Source organism: Aptenodytes patagonicus, chromosome 13 (genome assembly GCF_965638725.1).
Source record: "Aptenodytes patagonicus chromosome 13, bAptPat1.pri.cur, whole genome shotgun sequence".
Taxonomy (NCBI): Eukaryota; Metazoa; Chordata; class Aves; order Sphenisciformes; family Spheniscidae; genus Aptenodytes; species Aptenodytes patagonicus.
In genome coordinates this window covers 4736589-4756586 of record NC_134961.1, presented here as the reverse complement: position 1 = coordinate 4756586, position 19998 = coordinate 4736589, and the positions used below count along the sequence as shown (strand labels likewise).

At 37.9% G+C, this 19998-nt stretch overlaps 1 protein-coding gene across 4 annotated transcripts in view; it reads left to right on the top strand.

Annotated features, from left to right (window-relative positions):
* The window catches only part of RBBP6 (RB binding protein 6, ubiquitin ligase), a 31839-nt gene that overhangs the window by 2938 nt on the left and 8903 nt on the right, over window positions 1-19998 (top strand). For 2 of the 4 annotated variants that reach the window (XM_076351531.1, XM_076351533.1), the window contains exons 2-11: window positions 4996-5095; window positions 7055-7093; window positions 7768-7804; window positions 12623-12667; window positions 15043-15131; window positions 15250-15346; window positions 16179-16318; window positions 17230-17402; window positions 18162-18265; window positions 18714-19069. In XM_076351531.1, the coding sequence (XP_076207646.1) occupies window positions 4996-5095; window positions 7055-7093; window positions 7768-7804; window positions 12623-12667; window positions 15043-15131; window positions 15250-15346; window positions 16179-16318; window positions 17230-17402; window positions 18162-18265; window positions 18714-19069 (1180 nt within the window). The remainder of the gene's footprint in view (window positions 1-4995; window positions 5096-7054; window positions 7094-7767; window positions 7805-12622; window positions 12668-15042; window positions 15132-15249; window positions 15347-16178; window positions 16319-17229; window positions 17403-18161; window positions 18266-18713; window positions 19070-19998) is intronic. The other 2 variants (XM_076351532.1, XM_076351534.1) reach the window with 1 other exon arrangement.

Here is a 19998-nt window from a genome sequence, read left to right as displayed (position 1 = left end):
TGATGCATTTAAACTTGCTGCCTCCTAATTTGATCTGAATTTCTTGACCTGTCTTTTATAATAGATGTTCTCACAATATTGTGGAAGAACTGCAAACTCAAGAACTCAGGTTTCTTGAGTACTCTTTCCTGCCCTGTAACATTCTGACTCAAAACACTTGGCGAATGTGCTATTCTGCTTATCAGGCAAAATACAAAAAAATGTAAAACCAAACATGGGACTCTGAACTGGTCTTAGATGAATAGTTTTAAGGGAGAATATTGCTCTTGTAAGACTGTCTCTTGAACTCAGAACTTGCTTAAGTTCCGTGTTGCAGCATGCACTTGACAGTTTTAGTAATACCACGATGTGATGTCTTCAAAACAAACTCATGCTAACTCTGAGTGAAATCATTTGGCCTCACGGCTGATGTATGTCTGTCTGTCTACTGGAATGTCTTCAACACTGTGCAAACTTAGCGTTTCAGAGCAGACGTTTATGTAACTTTTAAACCCTGCCCTTCACTGTGCCATTTTGTGTTGCAGTGCTAGTATGAGGGATTCCTTTGGTTACACCTCAGAGTGCAATTAATTCTTGGGCTGCCGTGCGGTATTATGCTGTAGAGCTTTCAGAAAGGCTACGGAGTTCCCTGTTTCCCTGGTTGAGTTGAGGGTATGTCATGTACCCCTTCAAAACCCACGATGTTACCGTGGAGCTCACGCACTGCCTGTCTGGGAGTCAGCTGCTCTGACTGTCACCAGCAGGTTTGGGACCTCTTGGGGGTGGGCTGTCGGCTAGGTTAATGTCCCTTGGGCAGGTGCTTAGGGCAGGCTCTGTTTGGTTCATTACCACGTTGTCTCCAGCATTGCTTTTGCTTTCCCGGTCACACGCTGAAACGGCAAGCAGTGCCAGTAAGACATGAAGGCATTGGTGGTTTGTATAATCAGGTTAATGACTGAAAGTATGTTAGGTTTTATTGACTCATCCTTTCAGAGCAATATAGGTGCTCTTTTGGAGCACAGTACTGTATGGTAATAATGCAAATGAAAGTTCTGTGAACCACTTGGCCTACTGAACTAGCTAATTCAAGAAATGATGATATACCCATTGTAGATGAGGTCATTGACACCTATTTTGGTGGAAGCTGAAAATCCAGAAAGAGTAGTCCAGTCTATGAATCAGGATGTTTCGAGGCAGTGCTTTCAGTGCCAGCTACACAGATGATTTGTTTGTCGCAAAGCGTGCAAGTGGTGTTGATTAGAACAGACTTAAAAAATGGCGTAATGAGAAAGAATATTTTTAAGCGCTAGGGAGAAAATGTGTGCTTGGGAGTTACCGTGTTTTCTGGTAGAGACAGTCTGGCAAGTTAGTAGTCATCTTCATCTCTTGCTCTGCAAATCCTTCCCCCAGTAGCATAATAGCTGGTTAGCAAGGCATCTAAGCCTAATAAAGGCTTTTCTTTGTCGTTTCACATATAGGCTTGCCTTCTGATGACTTCTGTTCTGATGAGCTTCTGCACTTTATGTGGGTGAAAATACTTCTCTAGACAGTGCTCAGAGAGATGCTTTTGCAATGCTGTCAGACTCAAAATGGTGGATTAAAGCCGGCCATAAAATAAAGTAGGAACTTTTTTCAGTAACTTGTTTATAGCATACATATGACACAAATTATTAAAACTAGCAGATTTTCAGAATTATGGATGAATTTTAAAATTGAATTTTCAAATTGTGCATTAAATGTAAAACAGTATAAACTGCAGAGCATAACTTGAGCCGTTTGTACTTTTTTGCAGGAAGAAGGTTGTGGACACTAACGCAATTGTTGATGTAAGATTTCTAAGCCAGCGTGAGGCAGCAGTCAAAGCAGCTATTGTTTAACTTGTCTGCCTCCATTTGTTCCTTGAAAGACTTCTTTCCCTTGACTCTTCCAAGCAGACTACTTTCTCGTAGAATAGCAAGTTTTAGACTGTTATGTCTCTTCTGCTCTTGACTTCAATATAACATCCAAATCTTCCTTTGCTTTTGCAAGCTTTCTGAGTTAATTGAATCCTTATTTTTAATCACAGGTCAGATTGACAAAAGCCCAGTAGCCACTTACTGGTAGTAAAACAAGTTTTGTGCTGTAAGGGAGTAGGAATCAACAGTGTTGTTACCTCCAGCTTTGAGCATTTCCATTGGAGCTCTGCTTGGACAAGTGTGAAAAGCAGCCTTGTTGAGCATGATGTCACTGCTGACTTCGCAGGTGTGGAGTCATGCGGGGAGGCAGAGTGAGACTGCTTTGCAGGTCCTGGTAGTTGCCAAGTCTCTGCTAGGGGATGTTGCTGCCTGTGGGGAACAGGTTCCTGCTGGGAGATGCCAGTTTGGTCTGAGAGCTGTTAGACTGAGCTGGCATCTGTTAAATTCAAACCGAGCAAACAGAAATGTCCAGGGACTTCAGGAATAGCGCTCTAGCTTTAGTCCTTTCCTATTAAAAAAAAAAAAGTTAACTTTTTAGTCTACATTGCTTGACTTCATCTTTAATAAAATTTCATCACCAAAAGGAATTCAATTAATTGAGGTGAAGGAAAAATAAATGTATTAAAGCCAAGTGGTATCAGGTCCCTTCACAGAACTAACTCAGCAATGTACTCTGCTGTCTGTAAACACTCTTCCACAAATCCTCTGACACGGTGACCAAGCTAGTGGGATACTTCAAGTACCAAATACAAATATGTGCCATGATGAGTGTCCTATACAAAAAAAGCCTTTACTTCACCAAGCTATTGTCACTCTTCAGTTGATCCATTTAAATGTGTACTGATTGACTTTTAAGGTGAATTCATTTTTTATATCAGCCTGTTATTAGATGGCTGGAGCTCTCTTCACTGTGCACTTAACAAGTGGATTGAAAACAAGCATATATCTATCTCTGTATATATACATGCATGGATAGTCTATTCAGCAGGCAGATGTCAATGCTTCTCTTTTAATGGCCGATGAATTGTCACAAAATACTAAAAGAGGACTTAATCCTCCTTTTTGCATGATACACCTGTTGTGCATGTTCAAACTGACCTCCGCAGGTTTGCATAATTTGTGAAGACAGCAACCAATGCCTTTACTCATCTACACGGTCTCTTTCTAGGAGAGGTGCTGCCACTTGTAATCTTCTGCAGAACTACCGCAATCCTCAGCTCGGCAGAGGCATAACAAACTCCTGCCTTTTTGTGGAGCCACTGTTGCTTATCCTGTATCTCTGAAATCTCAGCCCAGTGGTTTGTGATCTGGACTAGAAAGAATACTCTGTATGACTCCGTTTGGCAGGTAGAAACAGCTGCTTTGGGCTTCTAGAACTGCAGCTGGTGTGATCTCCCCATTGTTTGTCTGAGCCTCAGTACTCTTTGAGCTCCTTCTCCATCAGAAAGTGCCAGCGCAGGCCTTTCTTGACAGGTAGCTGTGTAACGGTTAGATTTTCCTTTTGAGAAGAGCTCTAGGGGTTGGTTTCAGGATATACAACTTCTGTAAAAGCTTCTGTTTTCATCATTAGTAGTCCTTTCTCCTACAGTTTGAAACTGTTCTGAAGTCCAGAGGAAGCTTGCTGTTCGGTTCCCTCGGGGGGAAGATCAGGAATTAGTTTCAGCTAAATGATTTCTCAGTTTTCTGGAGAAGCATTCTGTCATTTGGAAATAGAAGTAAAATTTTCATTTCATTGTTGAAATGATGTCTTCTGGTAGGCGTGTTTTGGTCTAAGAGAGGTTCCTGCCCGTAGGAATAATATACTGAAAAATGGAGCATGAATTGTGAAATATTCGTATTTTGTATGTGATCACTGAGCAAAGCCACCCTGACAGAGCTTGACTAGATATAGAGCATCTTTGGTTTTCAGATCATCATTCTGATTTGGTCTGCAAAGGTAAGGGCTTTTAATATTTAAAACTGTAGGCAGATTACAGGGAATAGCTGCTGATAGTGCTTTAAAATATTTAGTCACATACAGCTTGTGTAAGTACACTATAAAAACCACTCTCATGGAAAGATCTTTGCATTTTAAGCTTACTCAGTCAAAGTGTCTCAGGTAGTTGGTTTTTTTTGTTTGGGCCTTATGTAAAAGGTCAGAAGGTTTTCCTCCTCTTCAAAAGACTAACATGGTGTAAGCCAAGGCAAAGCATGGATAGCTTCAGGGCACACACTGTTTTTGAAAGGCTTTTCAAGGCTGTCTTCGTAAGTAATTTTGTTTGAGGCTCTCTGCTCTGTGAAGAGCGAATTGGAAGAATTCACGTGCCTTTGGTTAATGCGAACTTGAAGATTAGCTTAAGAGGGGAAATAGCACTTTAGTTGGAGGCAATTCTGCCCTACTTGGGAAAGCAAGCTCAGAAAAAGAACCCAAATTTCTGTGATCCAAATTGTAGCACTGCCAGATTTCTGTTCAAATGTAAAGCAGTGGGCAGCTGAGAAGTGTGGTTGTTGATGGGTTAAGCTCCAAGAAATAGACGGAGGTGGCAGGCTGCCTTCTGTGTTCTGTCAGTCTCGAGCACTAGCAGCATAGGTGAATCGTTTCTAGTTAGCAGCTATGAAAGCAGTGGCGCAGAGTTTTCATGCTTTAGCCGAGTGCCTGTTTCGTTGCAGGGCAAGCTAGTCAGGCTTTAGAACCTGGTTTAGGCAGGTGAGACTGCTGTGCTTTGTTTTTCTCCAGAGAGCTATTGGTTTTGTAGCCTAATAGAAGCAAAAGCAACTTAAGCTAGGTCGGGAGAGAACCTCATGCGTTAGCAGACTGCTTTAGTGATTTTTGAGACCATTTTGCTGTTGGCAGTCAAACTATTTTAAAAAAATAAAAAGATTTTGCTGCTTGTGTTTGATATCAAACCTGAAGATTTCTTGCAATGTACTGTTAGTGTATTGAGACGATAAAAGCGCAATGTTACATATAAAATATTGCTTTTATATCTGTAAAGGGATTCTCTGAAGTGCTATGTAATTACATATTAATATACATTCTTACGAATTGACTAATGTTTTTCTGTATCCGTGTTGTTTTCAGAATACACAGATGATAATGCCCTGATTCCTAAGAACTCATCGGTAATTGTTAGAAGAATCCCTATTGGAGGAGTTAAAGCTACCAGCAAAACATATGTTATGTAAGTATCCATACAGCATTGTATTCTTTCTTAGGGGTTTCAGTGTGTTAATTTTTTTATGGATATTAGTTTACAGAGGCATTCAGGTTCTATCTTTCTTGTTAAAACTGCTGTTAGTCTTTGTTGCCGTGGGGTAGATTTTAGTGTATCTGTCCCAAAGTAGACTTACATTTTTAGGCCTGCTGGGACATGGGCTTTGAACTGCAACAATGGTAACTTTTAAGATGGTTCTGTTGGGTTTGTTCTTGGTGTTGATTTTTCTGAGACCCAAGTTGTAGATCCTGTTTCCTCTATGTGGAGAGATTCCTTATTATATGTGTTTGTTTTTATTGCTTTTGTAGTAAAGACAGATACAGATTGTAGTGTAAACTTATAATTTGTTCCCATCTCCATCAGAAGAGTCTGATGCTATTTCTTGCATTTGGGGGAGGGGGGGAGATGGGATATGGCAGGTATTCTTATGCCCCAAATCTGGGGTTTTGCATACTAGCTATAGAGGAAAGACCAAGGGTTGCCAGCTGGCGAACCATGCAAACAAGAAGTTCCATTCATAAGTGATTCCTATCAGTTTCCTAAAGACAATGTCTGTTTCAGGCAAGAGAAAAAGAACGATATCCTTAAGTGTTTTGTCTTTTGTGCGAGTACGATGAAGGAATAGTTAATCCTTTCTGAACTTGAAACTCAGTAAGCAGTTTAGCACGTTACCAAATGTTACTAGTTATCTTTCTAAGTCTGTTTTTACCCTAAGCTGATATCTGTGCTCCAGGTTTTAATTCTGTATTCCTAAGATTTATGGAGGACAGAGAATTGGATGTATTGATTAAAATGACAGATACTCAAATGCAATCCTGACTACAGGATTATTGCTGTCATTTATGTATTCACACAGTCTGGTTCTAGATCAGCTACATTGGCATTGTTTGAATGGTCATGATTTCCAGCCTTCTTAAAGATAGGCCTCTCCACCACAATTAGTAGATATTATTAGCTTGTGGTTTTGCCATATCTTTCTAATGATGGTTCTCAATAAATAAAGTAGATTGAGTTACAGTGTGTCTCGAACAAACAGTACAGCAGCATCCTGGTACCCATGAAGCATTTGCAAGCAAAAACCTGAATTTATGTGGCTCTTGGGTGTATTACTGCAGTAGTTGTTGCAGTGCTTTCAGGCACTACCTAGTAATTCTGGATGCCACAGCATTGTGCTTATAAACATGGCCTTGTTTTGGGGGTTAATTTAAATGTGTATGCTTGGTGCTGCCTTGTCAATGCATCCTCCATTTCTGGTTGGATGGCACCCTCTCCTGGTATTGTAATGCTCCCTAAAATGGGAGGATAGATGCTGCTAGCATCAAAGATCAAATAAATACCTGCATGTGGGGATAAGGAAAGAATGGCACTGCTGTTCTAATGTTGAAAATTAACCAGGCAGATTAGCTTTCTATTCCTTCAGCTGGAAACATTGCAGAAACAACTGGCAGAGTGGTTAATGTTTGGGAATGATGAATGTATGCTGTAATGGTGGAGAGGCCTTCAAAAATGCGTTACTCGCCTTGTAGTATGTTCTTCAAGGTAAATGGATAAAGAAACCATTGTGTGGTATTCTAAAGTATTTCCTCGTACTTCCTCACCTTCAGGAGGTGCGTGGCTGTGATTGCGAGCCCGGCGGTGTTCTCGCAGTGGCGGGAGGCATGAGCCTTTCTATTTGTACATAAATTCCACAGCAGCCTTTGAGTTGCCTCTGCTCATGGGACACTTTGGATGATGTATGAATTGTTTGTTAACTATATCGATGCTTGCATGTCTGATTCATGATGAGTAGCATGCAGATACAGATCAATGAGTATGTGGAATCTCAGCAAGTTTTCAAATGTAATAAATATTTCCTAAAATACTGTAGCATTTTCAAGATTATTTTAAAGCAAATTCTGGCAATTAAGACCTTTTTTTTTGTCACAGGACTCCTAAATCGCACAAAATCCTAGAAACTGCTTTCAGGTGACATTTCTACTACTATTTTTAGTCAATATAGCATATGTAACACATTTAGTATTTTGGCATTTTCATGGCTAAATATAGTAGATATCTGAACACAGTGCTTGGGCTTCCACAAAGAAACACTGTTCTAAAGACGATGCTGCTGACATTTTTGTTACTCCTTTGTCAGATGACTGATTTTTTTCTTTCACTTCGGTAAACTTGCACTTCAAAGTGTCTAGACTATCGCTGTTCTTTCTTAGAAACTAAAGTACTGTATCTGGTACCTATTTGTAATATTAGGGATATACAGATTGGCTAAAGCTGCCTTCGTATTTTGATGGTTGATTACTTAAGAACACAAAACTGTAGTACAGACTTCATATTTTTGATACTTATGTAGCAGAGACAAATATCTGAGGACTTCCTCTTGCACTGTTGTGTTCTATATCTGTAAGTTCTAGAGTAATTTGTGACAAAGCAGAAATGTGATTTTTGGGTTGGTTTGTTTTTTTTGTTTTGTTGCAGTGAATGTACCAAGAGAGAACAGTTTATGCATACAAATAAATTTCCACGTTCAGTAGACTATCGGAACATAATGTTTTGATGTTCAGGTTTATAATCGGTTTTCACTGCTTTATGTTGGGTACAAGTGCTTCATTTTATGTTCTGATCACCTTTATTTCTTCTTCTAGAAGTCGAACTGAGCCAGTGAGTGGAACATCAAAAGCAGTATGTAAAAACACAATCTCACACTTTTTTCTACACACTGCACTTAATTCTAAACAATGTAGCCTTTTATTAATTTTCCAAATATTAACTTAATATATTTTCCAGTAAAACATAGTATATGTTGTAAATACAATGTATTTGATTCAGCATAGTAAAAACTGAGTAATGCCATCATTTGCACAGTTCTAATGTGACTATTGGTATTTGTGCCTAGTAATGCATTGTATTTCGTATTGAATATGCTAGAATATTTCCTGTATGACTTTGTGTTGTACAGATAATGTATGATCGTTTTTAGATCATGTAGGTTCAAGGTTTGCACAACTGAACATGGTGCCATGTTCTACATCTGTCTGTCTATAGCTAGTAATATGTATGTTTGTATAGGTTGTTGTGTGCTTTTTGTTTCTTGCAATAAAAATTGTTTGGAGTGTATTTTTTGCCATTTTCATATTGTATCACTTAGCTTTTGTTTTTAAATACTTTTTTTGCCTAATGGTTTTTGAAAATGTTCTCAAAAACCACTGAGAAACCATTATTGTTAAACTTGGTACTGTTTCTTACTTTTGACTTGGGGGTTCAAACAAATACCAAAACCAACATATCCCATATGTTTTGAGGACAGTTCTGTGCAGCTAAATGATTCCTTTTCATGTCCTTAAATACTTGGGTATTTGTTCCTAAAACTGTATAATTGAAGTGATATTGTTTGGGCCCCTCTGAGTACATAAATGTCTTTAATAGATTGCCGTGAATCTAAATATCGTTGCTACACAAAGTGGTATTCTAAAGTTCTGCATTTGATCTTTCCACTTTATCTGATGAAGCAGTTTAGTTTAATAGTTCGTCTGCAAATGAAAATATCTAATACAAATTTTGGCACAAGGTTAGAGCCTGGTGCATTTGTGGGTAAAACCCCTGTCATTTTTCTTAACTTCTGCCTGCAGTACATCTTTGGATCTGGGTGACTTCAGGGTTGGGTGCTGCTTTAATTTCTCAAAGGTTAAGCCTTTCTTTAGTATACCACCACTTTGAATTTACATTTGGAAAAGGGGCAGCATTTTTCTTCAGGTTTGAAAACACTGTCATTCTGCTGCTAAAATATACATAAGTAACGCACGGAAATACTTGACTGGTAATGGTCTAGATCTTGACTTGCCACTTGGGTCAAATAATATGTGTAACTACGCATTTCAAAATAGTCCTTATAGTATAAAAATTACTATTTGGTGTTTTTTATTTTTCATCTTTATTTTAAGTATAACTGCTTTTTCTTCACTAGAATGGTGTGAGGCATTACACTAACCCTGGATCATTGGATCTGATCACTTGATGAGCTGTTAGGATAACTTAATCTAGAAATTCATGAACTCTGGGTCTGTGTTCTGTGAAGAATACAGCCTTGATTCTCGCGGAATGGTATACAATCAACTTAAAATCGAAAACTTTTTGTGTGTAGGTCTAAAAACACTAAGTCTAAATCTGCATCCGTAATTCTGTTGCTGATTGATTTGAATTCCTTTTTGGACATGAAAGCCTCTCATTGTGAGTTTGAGTTAGTTTAACTGGCCCAGTGACCCTAGTAGTTAATGTAATGCATTTATGTAAACCACGCTTATAGTATTTGATCTAATTCAGATGGGTTTTTATTTCTTGAAAACAGTTATTTTTCTTTTTGTTTACTAGCATGTGTATAAACACAAATCACATGTTCCTAAATAAAGTTAACATTCTTTTAGCCTCGTGTGTTCCCTGGCATGTCTGTATTACATTTCTAAGTAGCATCTTACCATAAGCTAACAAAGATGTCTCAAAAAAAGAAAAAAAAGGAAAAATCCTGGAGTGGGAGGGAAGACTTAGTGTTAGTTAGAACTAATTAAATGTAAGGCAAAGCAAAACCATTCCCTTCTTGTTTGCTCTGACTGTACCTGATTTGGGTTGTGGGTAGCTATAGGGAGGGTGGAAGCCTTGCATCTCCCTTTACAAGTCCTCTCCCTCTCTCTCACTGTAAAAGCACTGCAGCCTCAGGTGCTTCTCATGGTGGGGACACAATTAGCTTCATTCTTAAAGCTAACTCAAGTCTTGGTCTAAAGTGTGGGGGTTTTGCTTGTGGTTTTTTTAAAATACACATATTTTGTATGTATTTCAAAGCAGAACCTGGTTCTTAGTGTGGTAGGAATAAATCACTGGAAAGCTTGCCAATTATTGTTGAACAGTAAAGCAGCAAAATTACAATTAGTTACGATTTTTTTTTAAAAAGGACGCACAAAAGCTTATACTTCGAATATTTCTTCATTGTCTTGCTCTTATGTTAGCTGTCATTGTACACTTCCAAATTTGTGCTGCTGTCCTACTGTTACTACAGCCAAAGCAAGAAAGTGGATCCTTTTTGTTTTAGTATTACTGTTTCAGTAACTGCGAGGATCTCTAGTTGGTGTTTGTCCTTAGAGGCTGCAGAAATGCAGAGAGTCTTGCCCATTGTTTTAGCCCCATCACGCACAACCGTGATCCTTCCTGGCTGAATTTTTAGTTTGGCCAAGCTATCGGGTTTTAGGAAACCACTGTAATTTAAATGTAGCACTCCAGCAGCGAGATTAGCCTTTTCCTCCTATTTTCTTTTCCCTTTCCCACTTGCTTTATGTTAGTTTCTGTTTAGACTTCTGTTTGAAATGGGAGTTAATACATTGACTATCGATTCTGGTTGAGGGGGAGTGGGGTTGGTTTTGGTTTGGCTGTGGTTTTTTCAATTCTTCTGCAGTATTATCTTAGGGTTGTATACAAGTTTCATGGAGATGTTGTTTCTACTTGACTGATTTGAGGGACTGGCAGGAAATACTTCAGTAGAAATTGAAAGGAAAAAGACAAGAATGTAGGATCTTTGGAAGATGGCTGTTGGACAAACATACTAAATAGTACATTAATTATCTATTTGCTGCTTTTGATAACTGTTTAGTAGAAAGCAGTGCTGTCACCTCCTTTAAGAAATTAGACTGTCACCTACAGGCCATATAACTGCTTCCTAAAAAAAATACAAGAACTATTTAATAGTTTATGAACTGTTATGTTTCAGTTACTGGTCAATACTGGACTGTTTAATGCTAGGCTCCAGTAGAGAGCTTTCCTAATTTCTCGTTTCCTTCTGAAAAACCACAGAATGATAGTGGTTGTGCCTGCCATGAGAGAACATAGGCCTGTTTTTCCACATGTAAAAAAGTGGCATATGGAGCGTGAAGCTTCAAAATACTTCGTCAGACTTCCTTTTGAACAGAACTAGGTACAAAATGTTCTGAAAAGAAGGAAAGTTGAATCTTCTGGTAAGACTTGCAATGGAAAGAAGGTTTCTTTCCAGATCTGGGTGTTCCTCTCCAAAGGCACACTTTCAAGAACTTTTTCATTAGTAATACAGTAATGTTGTATGTGCTTTCCTAAACATGTAGAGAAGGAATGTTTAACTGGAGTGAGGAATCGTCTTCTGCATGTAGATTTTTTTTTCCCCAGAGACTGCTAAAACTGCTCCCTTGAATTCTTCCACTACATTAGGTAATAAAGGACAAGAGCTTTTTCCAAGGAAAGGTTTTAATCTCTCTTCTGATCAATTCAGTGACCTCTTGAGGAGAGCTGTTCAGCTTACATTCTGAAATTTAATTCTACGTTTTTGAACAACTTAAGACATAATAAGCAGTGATTCGAGTGTCTTCCTGATAATGTTTTACTAGTGTGAGCTTAACTGCTGCTTGTGGCATAATATAATTCAATATACTGGAAAAGGAGCTAGGTAAGTTAGCCTTTTTACTTGTGGAAAAACTGCACTACAGTATTAGTTCTCAATGAACACTGCAGTCCATTACTAACCAGTGGCCTGAGGACTTCATTCCTGCAAGCTGTTCCAGTAGGTGGCTGGGAGGGAGGAGTGTGGTTGCAATGGAGAAAAAAATTACAGGGTTGTGCTCTGGATCCATGTTTTCATCATCAAGAGTATGCTTTACACTTTCTTGCTTTTGTTCATTTAGTAGTGGGCTGCTATTAAAAATTGTTTTTGGTCTGATAGCAAGGAAAATACTAAATTCTCACACTTCCCAAACTGATTTGGGTAGTATGGCCTGTGGTCTGATAAAATTTCTCAATTTTTATAGGCTACTCTGTCATGATAAACACCTTTAAATAATTCAAGCAGGGTTTTTTTTTCTAGACAAAGTGGTGGGTTACTTTTATGGCTGATGTTTTGGATTGGTGTTTTTATTTGGGTTTTGTGGGGTATGGGGAGTTTGGCATTTTTAAACTTCTGACAGGATGGGCAGAGTTCGTGTTTCAGGGCTGATATGCCTGTGCTTTATTCTGACAGGCAACTACTCTGTTCATAAAAGCATAACCATGTGCGTTTATAAACGATGAGATATTAACTGATTATTGTACAAACTACAATGAAAATAGGTTTCCTGTAGTGATGCGTCCTTCTCAAATAAACTTAATTTTTTTTTTAAATCCTCTTTAGCTGAAAACTGACAGCTTCCTTACCCCTTCGACTTTTAAGCAGTTGTAAGCATTTGACAGGGGTCCCTCTCTGAGATATTGTGGAGCAATAAGTTGATCTCAAGCGGGTTTGGTTATTTTAGTTCCTTCTCATTAACCACATGGGCACTCCTAAGCTGTCATAGGTTTGGGCTTTGTTTTGAACAAATACAAATTGCACTAGGTTGGAAATGCCTCTTTCAGTGACACTCGGAGGATATAGTGCAGACTTTCAGACTACAGTAGAGGTTAACGATTGCTATGTTTTGATTGTAGAACTTGAATATGTGTTTAATTTTTTGTGAACAGATTGATGACTCTTCTGCATCTATTTCTCTGGCCCAGCTTACTAAGGTATATATATATTCTTGTCAAATACTTAAAAAAAACATGTTTGCTTCATATTTTTAAATCTTATACTGTGACCTATAGCTGGATAACTGTTGTAATTTGAACAAAACTTTAATTTTTAATAATTTAAAGTATTTATTTTAACTTTAAAATGTGTGTATATTTTGATACTATCCTGTAAAGAGTAGTTCCCAGTTTGGGAAGATAGAAGGGGAGTACCTTATCAGCCTCAACATAATGTTGCAGTATTACTCATCTTCAAGACACAAAGAAGAAGCACTTCAGAAGCTGTTTACCGTTTTTCATGCGTTTCGTTAATTTTGCGTTGGAAACTAACACAATTTTTACAGAAGAATTTAATTGGCTGTAAGTTATGGACATTTCAGGGGGGTTTGCAACAGCCAAAATAGAAGCGTTTCTGTAACATGGACAATTGCATGGCTATTTTTGAATTTCTAGTCATTATAGTTATAGATCCATTCTTTGAATGCTGCACAATTCATAAATTGTAGTATATATACAGCGGACAACACAATCTAATTTGTTTGAACGCAGACTGTAAATTGTGTAAATGTACCTAATTGTTTATAGGAATATACCAATGTGTATGTGTGGCATATTAGCAGATGTGACCTTCTGAAACTGTTGTAATGCCATGTTTTGCTATGGAACTGCTTGCATTTTTTGCTCAACAATGTGTAACTTTGTCTGGGAAAGCACTAGTGATTGCACTTTGTGAAAAGGCATAGTGCTAGCCAATTAAATTACTAGTCTTTAAAGTTATAAAGATTAGAGAAGGCAGGGCCTAATGCAGAGTAGCTAGTTTGTTCTTCTGAAAATAAAGGCTGGAGTTCATTTCAAAGAAAGAGAAATATCTTCCCACTGGTAACTTCTTCCCTCTCTCACTGCAGAAATTAAATTGTGTACATTTGGAAAAAAAAAAATTAGTTTTCAAGGTAGCCACCAAAATAAATTGGTCTCCATTAGTGCTGTCCCTAAACGTGTCCTTGGTTCTGTAAACTCATGTGAAGTTTTACTCTAAAATGTGAAAAACTGTCCAAGTGGTATACACATTTAAGCTTTGAGAAAATTTAATAATTTCAGAAAAATACAGGAACATAACATAAAGCAGCTCAAAACTGTTACTTACTCTAACCTCTTTAGTGCAGACTGGCTTAGCATGGAGGCAATGTGTTAACAGTTTTCTGTTTTATTATTACTATGTATTAAATGCCATATTTGAATTTTGGTCTATTCCTACTAATGTTTTGTGGTTTTGGGATGTATTTTGTAAACCGTTTGGGTTCAAACAAATTAGTCAAGTATCTGTAAAGTTTTCTGTAAATGTTAATGGAAATGGTTTCATAGCTGTCGACCTGGATTATGTTACTGTTGAGAAAAAACTGTGTATATGAAACAACCATTTAATAAAATGTTGAAACTAGTTGGTTGCTTTTGTGAATGAATGCATATAAAAACAAAAACATGAGTGGTTGATCTGAATGATAGGTGCTTGAAGGTCCAAATAACTTACAGTCACTCCCTTAGACCCTGCTTGTATCTGGACTAGTGTGTAATAAAAACATTTTAACAAATACTACTTAAAAAAATCAGCTGGCTTCGATAATTTGAAGATCTAGTTCTGCATAAGGTTTATATTACAGTTTGTGTGTTAAAAGGACACGGTCAACTGGAAAAAACTGCAGGTTTTGCGTACTGTAGTTCAGTCACTTAATATGAAGAAGTTGGGGGGGAACATGCAGTCTGGACTGCCTACAGCACATGGTGGTCAAATTGCTGCTGAAAATAATTTTTTTGTCTTGCTGAGGGACTATGAAAAGCTTGATTCCTTTTAATGCTTCTGTGTCAGAAGCTGCATTTCAGCAAGCAAAACCAACTTCCCTGACTCTTAAGTTGCGTGTCCTTTTAATGCTGCAAAATGTAAATAATGATACTTGCATACATATTTCTCAATTAAATGTACAGTGGATATTTTCTCCTTGAAATAGTCTGGAGCTTAAAAATCAGTTTAAAAATACTGGATAGTATATTTTTTTCTACACATAGCTTCAGTCCACTTTGAAGAAAATTGGATTGGTTACACAAGTCTTTTATGTAAGGTACAAACAGAGCCTAAGGTTTGGAGTGCCCAAGAATGCTCTTTTCAAGTAGGTTAACAGGCACATAAACATCATGTAATGGCGTAAGGACTCCCCAGAATCTTCAGGACAAATATATTGTATATAAGCAGCTGTTTTCATGCAACCTCAGCTAGCGTTGTGCTGCTCTTTACAGGATTGGATGAGTGGTGTTGTCTTTGGCTGTGTGGGCTTAAATGTGTTTCTAATGTGTGTGTCAAATAATTACCTGTTAAACAGACTGCCAATCTGGCTGAAGCCAATGCTTCCGAAGAAGATAAAATAAAAGCTATGATGACACAGTCTGGCCATGAATATGATCCAATCAAGTAAGTGTTGACAGTGTCAAATCTGTTCTTTGAAGATTATGGAAAAATTGTAGAGATGTTTGGTTTAACAAGAGACACACATGCATGCCTTTTTCTTTTTTTCCCAAAAACCTTTTAGTTACATGAAGAAACCCTTGGGTCCACCTCCACCATCGTATACTTGCTTTCGTTGCGGAAAACCTGGCCACTATATAAAGAACTGCCCAACAAATGGGGTAAGATTGTGGGGGGCTTCTGGTGTTCCTTAGTTTTTAATTTTTTTTACCTTGGCAGTTACTTAACAAATACATGAATATTCGTATTAAGAATTGTTTCTCTTGGAGTGAAATACAGAAGTTACATGACGATGTTGGAAAGCCTTTCAAAATACAAGGGAAACTTGGAATTACAAATGTAAAATTTCCTTTTTTCTAGGTCATAGGCATTAAATATTTCTATAGATCTTTCTCTGAACTTTCATGTATATTTTGATATATTTCAATATTATTGGAAAAAATTCTCTGTTTTTAATTCTAATGACAGTTCACAGTTTTTAGTATTTCGTATAAAAAGATGATGTTTCTGATGACCCCATCTATTGAATATTTGCGTGTTTTAATGACACGAGTCTCTGGTTTGAGTATTCGTGCCATTTAACGTTAGTCACTGAATGTAGACGCATGAGGTATGAATTCAAGCGTCACACACAGATGGTGAATACAAGTTTCCCCAGTGAGTGGTTCAGAGCACCGGATCAGGCTCTCGCTCTGAGCTGCGCTGCGGAGGAGGAGCAGGCTTGTGTCTCTTCTCTGCGCGGCTGGTGAGCTGGGGGATATTTCACCCCTAAGGAACCTGAAGTTAACCCGAAGAATGTTGACTGAGTTCAAAACACTGCTCAAGCCTTTGGAACATCCTGGCTATATTCATGTAGGGAAATAAGTATTTTAGTTGAGCAACACTTACGCTAGGTAAAAGGAGAAGATTAAAGGCTTTTGCTGCTTAAAATAATCATTGAAATCTCATTTTAAATCTTAAGGTGAGATATGTCTGCATTTCTTCTCTTAACAGGACAAAAATTTTGAGTCTGTTCCCAGAATTAAAAAGAGCACAGGAATTCCAAGGAGTTTCATGATGGAGGTGAAAGATCCCAATACAAAGGGTGCTATGCTGACAAACACTGGAAAATATGCAATACCAACTATTGATGCGTAAGTATGGAATTAATCGGACTGACCAAAAAGTGAACAAGAGAGAACGTGCGTAAATGTCTGAGTGGCAATGCAACCAAGTTGGCCCGTGTCTGTAATGACAGGGGAGGAAGCATTGTCATTGTATCTTAACCTTAAAATCTATGATGCTTTCTAATATTAAAATAGGGTGATCCTATTGTTAATACTCCTGGAAGTTGGTTAAACTTGTGGTATGCCAAGAATCTGTTTCTGCAAAACATTTCAGTAGTGTTTATAGTTGGAATCATTCTCTTTGAAAGCTCGTTTTGCTTCTGTTTTATGTTTCAAAGGCTCCTTGCAAAATTTAACAAATAGCTGTTGGATTGAGATTTCCTCCCCCTCTGACTTTTATCAAATCCCATGTGTGAAACAGACTGAAGTTTTCCTGTTGTTATAAACTAAGAAAATACTACTGTGTGCTGAGAGAACAGTGGCTGTTTTAAAATGCGCTTGGTAGCACTTCTGTTTTTCTGCCATGGATCTCCTCTTGTAGAAGCTGTAACATAGACTTCTTTCATTTGTAAAATGTAATTACTCCGAGACTAGCTTTATCCTGAGCCTGCAATTTACATTTACCCGCTGGCAGAGGAGAGGTGGGATTCATTTCACCTGATTTCTAGCTGCCAAAAAAATATTTTTCTAGTCTGAGCTAATTTCTTAGTTGATCCAATGAATGGGAGAGTTCTGCAGAAGGAAAATTGTTCCCCCTCCCTCTTCTAGTGTTCTGGCTATAGAAAAGCAGTTTAAACTAAATGCTTGTGTTTTAGAAGGGTGATGTGGAGTGAGAAGAATTCTATCTGTTATCTTCCTTTGATAAAATCAAAGCTTGGAAAAGTTTCCCTTTACCCATCTTTAACTTTTTTCTTTGTCTTTCCCCACTCCCCCTCCAGGGAAGCTTATGCTATAGGAAAGAAGGAAAAGCCTCCCTTTTTACCAGAGGAGCCGTCTTCCTCCTCAGAAGAAGATGACCCTATTCCAGATGAGTTGTTATGTCTCATTTGTAAAGATATAATGACTGATGCAGTTGTTATTCCCTGCTGTGGAAACAGTTATTGTGACGAATGTAAGTGTTACTCCCACGTTTGTTAATTCAAAACATCAGCTCTGATCTTCTGAAAGCAGAAATAGGAGATAATGAAATTACTTTGTTACCAGTTCTATTTAATACTTGAGTATACCCTGAATAGGAAAGGACCCTTTCCATATAAAGGGAAAAAAAGAAGAGGCAGAAAGCTTTTTTTCCCCTCTTGTGTATCTAGTTAAATCCTCTTTACATGCGGAAAGATGAGTATGAGAAGAGTGCGTAATTGTGCCGGTGATTACAGTATTAGATATCAAATGCATTTAGTTTGTCCACAGCCCTTTCTCTCATACCAATTTACATACCCAACTCTGGTGACTTACTGTGGTCTGCAACAAACAGATAGTTAGGCGTTTAATCCACATGCTTCTCCATGGAAGAGTTGGTTAAAACCTTCAGAACTCAAACCTGCTAATCGTTAATTTTGAGATGTGTTTTATTCGTTAACCTTGAGGTTGTTGACTTCTCACTGTACTAGATAGTGGAAAAAAGACTAGTTGAAACGTCAAGATATAGCCTACTCCACGTCTTCAAATGTTACAACAGTGAAATATCAAAAATGTATTGTTATTTGCTGCATACTAGAAATTTTTTTGCACTATTGAACATATATAGCTTCATTCTCTCAATTCAAGACCATATTCACCCATTAATCATATACATGTTTTTATAATTGATTAGAACCCAAAAAATTTCCTTGGTTTGGCTAAAAACTGTTTCGATGATTCTAATTATTCACAGGTATTAGAACAGCACTACTGGAGTCTGAGGAACATACGTGCCCAACATGTCATCAGACAGATGTTTCTCCTGATGCTTTAATTGCCAACAAGTTCCTACGCCAGGTAACGTGATGACTTTTATGTAAACTCTTTCTAAGAAAAGTCCTATTTGTAAAAAGCTGAAAGGGAAGAAAATATTAATTTACATCTCCTTAAGCAAGGCTAAATTGAACAAGGCTAAATTTACTTTTCAAATACATTATCTATTGTTACAGAAGCTTAAAACTCTTTAGAGACAATCTGGCAAATCCAGGTCGCACTCTTGTTTTACGTGATTGCCTCACTTTCAAATTTGGTGTTAACACCAAAGTACTTTGAGTACAGATACTCTGAGTTACCAATTATTAATATCCGTGTCTAATGTGATGTGTTCACATATCTGTATGTTGATTTATTTTAGGATTAATAGCATTTACAGCAATACACAAGTAATTTTACTCTGTGGAGGCTTCTGTTCATATATCTACTGAAGTTTCATGTTACCTTTCTGTAAATGTTTTTCCGCCTCTAGGCTGTGAACAACTTCAAAAATGAAACTGGCTACACAAAAAGGCTCCGTAAGCAGATTCAGCAGCAACAGCAGCAGCCGCCGCCGCCACCACCGCCACCTCCACCACCCCTAATGAGACAAACAATAACGCGCAACCTGCAGCCTCTACTCCGGCCAACAATTTCCAGACAGCAGGATCCACTAATGATTCCGTTAGCTTCTCTGGCTTCTCGTTCTGCTGCTTTGTCATCGTTGGCCCCCGGTCAGTCATCTGTGGCAGCTGGGCTGCCAGTAAACCCGTCTTCTGTTGTTGTCTCTGATCTCCCTCCAGCAGTGTCCCTATCTCTCCGTGGTGAAAAGCCAGATGGACCTTTTCGGTAAGTAAATCTGTAGATCAACATGAATATAAAAGACACCAAAATGCTTAGTTAGGTTCTTCTTCTTGAGCTTCTCAGCGATTTATATATCGTTGGTGACAGTTCCAGATAATTGTGGAAGTTCTGTTTTTTGTTTTTACTTTGAATGAGGATGCTTTGATAAGTTGGAAGTGCACCTCATGCAAGAATTTTCTCAGAAGTATTTCTTATTTGGTTCCCTTATCAGTCATTCAGTACAGGTTTACCCTGAAAGAGGAGCTTTTTTTTTCCCAGGAGCCCTTGGATTTTTAAGTGGCTAGCAATTCCTAAAGTAACCATTTAGTTATGTCAAACCTTCTTGAGTGCATTAATTTCTGTTTAGTACTGAGGAAATAATATTTTCATGAAAAGTGTGAAAGCATGATTATAGGTAAAATTGACCAGGTGTTTTCACATTACTTTTTTCTACAGTATTTCTATCATCTATATGATAAGTGAGCCATCCTCAGTAATACACAGTGTAGTCAGTGACGCGTAATAAACATTGAAACACTGTAAATTTGAAGTATTTACAAACATGAAAGTCTAAGTTTGTGACCCCATGAAGTCTCATGAAAATACATTAAAAGTCTGTACTATTCTTTAGGGCTTGTATCCTTTCAACTTTATGCCTTGAATGTAAGTAGCTGCTCTGTCCAGAAGACTGTCAGGCTCAGCTGTACCGTTGAATACAAAGGATCACAATTCAAAAGAACCTCTAAGGCAGCCTCTGAACTAGCACGTAAACATTTCCTAATAGAATTTCAGTTCTTGCATCTTCCAAAACTCAGATTCAGTGAGTGGGTTATACATACTCTAATCCTTTCATGTGCAGCTAGCTTAAAATATTTTTCCAGTGAGCTTCCTTTTTAAATGCCAGTAGTCCCAAACAGTTTTCTCATCAGTGCTTC